General features: G+C 39.6%; 1 protein-coding gene across 1 annotated transcript; it reads left to right on the top strand.

Moving 5' to 3' along the window:
• Positions 1-928: 928 nt before the first annotated feature.
• Positions 929-2,975, top strand: LOC137075191 (tubulin alpha-1D chain-like). Its single transcript, XM_067443494.1, has 4 exons — positions 929-1,024; positions 1,285-1,507; positions 1,621-1,769; positions 1,886-2,975. Exons 1-4 carry the CDS (start codon positions 1,022-1,024, stop codon positions 2,858-2,860), a joined length of 1,350 nt encoding a protein of 449 aa, XP_067299595.1. The 5' UTR covers positions 929-1,021; the 3' UTR covers positions 2,861-2,975.
• The last annotated feature ends 485 nt before the right edge of the window (positions 2,976-3,460 follow it).

Genomic DNA, 3,460 nt, shown 5'->3' with positions numbered 1-3,460 from the left:
GGCTTATCTAAAATATTATAGATTTGGGGGGTGCAAACAAATCTAATATATTTCATATTTTCAGTTAGATTAATGTGCAGGACACTTGGCTTAATAACAAAATGTATTTTAGAGTTAATTTTCATGCATATTTGTACATATAATGTCCCGGGGACAGAAATGTCACCAATTTGGTGGAATGGCTCTGTAAGAACAATAAATGCTAGAGGGAGGCTGGAAACAGAGCGTTAAACATTTTTAACACTGCTCTGGAGGCAGACACTTCTGTAAAAAGATACATGTAGTCACAGAGAAACTGAGAAGTATAAAATCATCTTAATTCTGTTTACAGTTTGCTGTATAGCAGCACAGGCTCTGCCATCGCAGCAGATACTCAGGTTACAAGAAAAGGGATGTGACATGCGCTCACTCGCGATTTTCAGGAAGTCACATAAAAGAAAAATTTAAGGTATACAGTTCTCAGTATCTATACAATTCAATCTGAGCAACTATTGTATTACTATTTTTCAATCTCCTGCAACAAACCTCATTCAGAGCACACACACACAAAAGGTATCACATTACTCCTACTCTCTGAAATAAGAGGAGCCATTATTAATGCATGAAAGTGGTTCCTCCACATGACCAACCTACAATTTCTTAGATATATTCTTCTTTGTGTTTATAATACATGAACCAAGATTTTGCACATGTAAAGGCATATATTTGCTCAGCTGTGCTTTTGTCAGAATGTTCCCCAGAGGATCAAAGAAGGTTTTCGTAATATTGTTCACCAGTCTATTCACTTATATCTTGCCCTAACAATAAACTATTCCTCTGAGTGTAGGAGGCGCTAACCTCATTTTTCTTTTTGTCTGCTTTCTTTTTCACCCTGAAGATAGTATCGACATCAGTGACTTCTCTTATTACAGAGAACAGTTACCGCATGATGCTCCAGGTATAAATATGTTCTGTGTCAGACTTTGAAACATTTAGAGCTTCATTCCGAACCCTGAGCATCGGCTGGAAGACAAAATACAATATGGTAACACATAACCTTTTTTGGGGGTTGCACTTTATTTTACAGTGTGTGCATTTACATGTACTTAAAGTACTAGGTAATTTAAGGTAACTTCATGGATTAAGGTTAGGTTTAGGGGTAGTACCTAGTTATTACCCAGTTAACTATAATAAGTAAGTATGTACATGGCAACAGGACTGTAAAATAAAGTGCTACCTTTTTTGTATTACACATGATTTTAATATTATATTAAAATAAAAAAGTAAATAAATCTCATTCTGCAGCGTGAGTGCATTTCCGTTCACGTTGGCCAAGCTGGAGCACAGATTGGAAACGCCTGCTGGGAACTTTACTGTCTGGAGCATGGTATCCAGCCAGATGGACAGATGCCCAGTGATAAGACATTTGGAGGAGGAGATGATTCCTTCAACACTTTCTTTAGTGAGACGGCTTCTGGAAAGCATGTACCACGTGCCATCTTTGTTGATCTGGAGCCCACTGTTATTGGTATGGGAATATTTTAGTTTTAGAAATTATTTAAAACAGCATGTACATGTGAATATCTCAATGATGAAAAAAATCAGACTGAAACGTTCAGCTGAAACTTTCTATGAATGTAGATGAAGTACGGACAGGCACCTATCGCCAGCTCTTTCATCCAGAACAACTCATCACTGGAAAAGAGGACGCTGCCAATAACTATGCCAGGGGACACTACACCATCGGCAAGGAGATCATTGATTCAGTTTTGGATCGTATTCGCAAACTGGTAATATTTTTTGGTCTGATTTATTGTTAAGTTTGTAAAATGACTGTAGAACTTTCTAAGCCAAATTAGAGCATTGTAGTCCTTTTGGTAAGTTTTTTTCTCCTCTCTTACAAAAGTCTGATCAGTGCACTGGCCTCCAAGGTTTCCTGGTGTTCCACAGCTTTGGTGGGGGTACTGGCTCTGGCTTCACCTCCCTGCTTATGGAGCGTCTCTCTGTCGACTACGGCAAAAAGTCCAAGCTTGAGTTTGCAATCTATCCTGCTCCTCAAGTGTCCACAGCTGTGGTGGAGCCCTACAACTCCATCCTGACCACCCACACCACCCTGGAGCACTCTGATTGTGCCTTCATGGTAGACAACGAAGCCATCTACGACATCTGTCGTAAAAACCTGGACATTGAGCGTCCGTCTTACACCAACCTCAACAGGCTCATTGGGCAGATCGTGTCGTCCATAACAGCCTCGCTGAGATTTGATGGAGCTCTGAATGTGGATCTCACCGAGTTCCAAACCAACTTGGTGCCCTACCCACGTATTCATTTCCCTCTGGCTACATACGCTCCAGTGATCTCTGCTGAAAAGGCGTATCACGAGCAGCTGTCTGTGGCTGACATAACCAATGCCTGCTTTGAGCCGTCTAATCAGATGGTCAAATGTGATCCTCGACATGGTAAATACATGGCCTGCTGTCTTCTGTATCGTGGAGATGTGGTGCCCAAAGACGTCAATTCTGCCATCGCTGCCATTAAGACCAAACGCACCATCCAGTTTGTAGAGTGGTGCCCCACTGGATTCAAAGTAGGCATCAACTATCAGCCCCCAATGCAGGTTCCTGGTGGAGATCTGGCCAAAGTACAGAGAGCCGTTTGCATGCTGAGTAACACCACAGCCATTGCTGAGGCCTGGGCTCGTCTAGACCACAAGTTTGATCTGATGTACGCCAAGAGAGCCTTTGTGCACTGGTATGTGGGTGAGGGAATGGAGGAAGGAGAGTTCTCAGAGGCCAGAGAAGACATGGCAGCCCTGGAGAAAGATTATGAAGAAGTCGGCACTGACAGCATCGGAGATGATGAAGATGGAGTGGAATTTTAAAATCCATTTTTTTATAGTCTCAGGGTAATGAGATATTTTTATCTGCTAAAACGCAACGTTTTATCATGTTCTTTTTTGGGGCTATACATTCTTTGCTATCACTTTATAATGAGATTCTATATGTAAACATTAGTTAAGCTAACAGCATTTACAGCATTTATTAATTTCTACATATAGTAATATATTTGAACATTTTAAGTTGTGTAAATTAACACGTTAATGAATTATTAATTAATTAATTAAAAAATGCTGTAAAATGTTTATTGTTAATTCATGATACCTAATGCTTATTCATTATATAACACATACTAATTTTTCTATATTTTATTTCTTATGCAAAAGTTAAATCGATTAAAAAGTAAATATTAATTTGAAAAATACTAGGCAGTCAAAAGCCTAGAAACAAGCACTTTCTAAAAGAATGTTATTAAATATGCACTCTTTTCATGATATACAGTTGGACATGTTATCTGTTTAAAATCTGTGTATATTTGCGCATGCAAAAGTGATAAAGGCCTACAGGCAAAACAGAATATTTTCCAGCATGACACCCCTCCCCCCACCGGTGTCTATGCAGCACAAAAATGACCACCTGCTATA

Source organism: Pseudorasbora parva, chromosome 5 (assembly GCF_024679245.1).
Source record: "Pseudorasbora parva isolate DD20220531a chromosome 5, ASM2467924v1, whole genome shotgun sequence".
NCBI lineage: Eukaryota > Metazoa > Chordata > Actinopteri > Cypriniformes > Gobionidae > Pseudorasbora > Pseudorasbora parva.
This window is presented reverse-complemented; position numbering and strand designations above follow the sequence as displayed.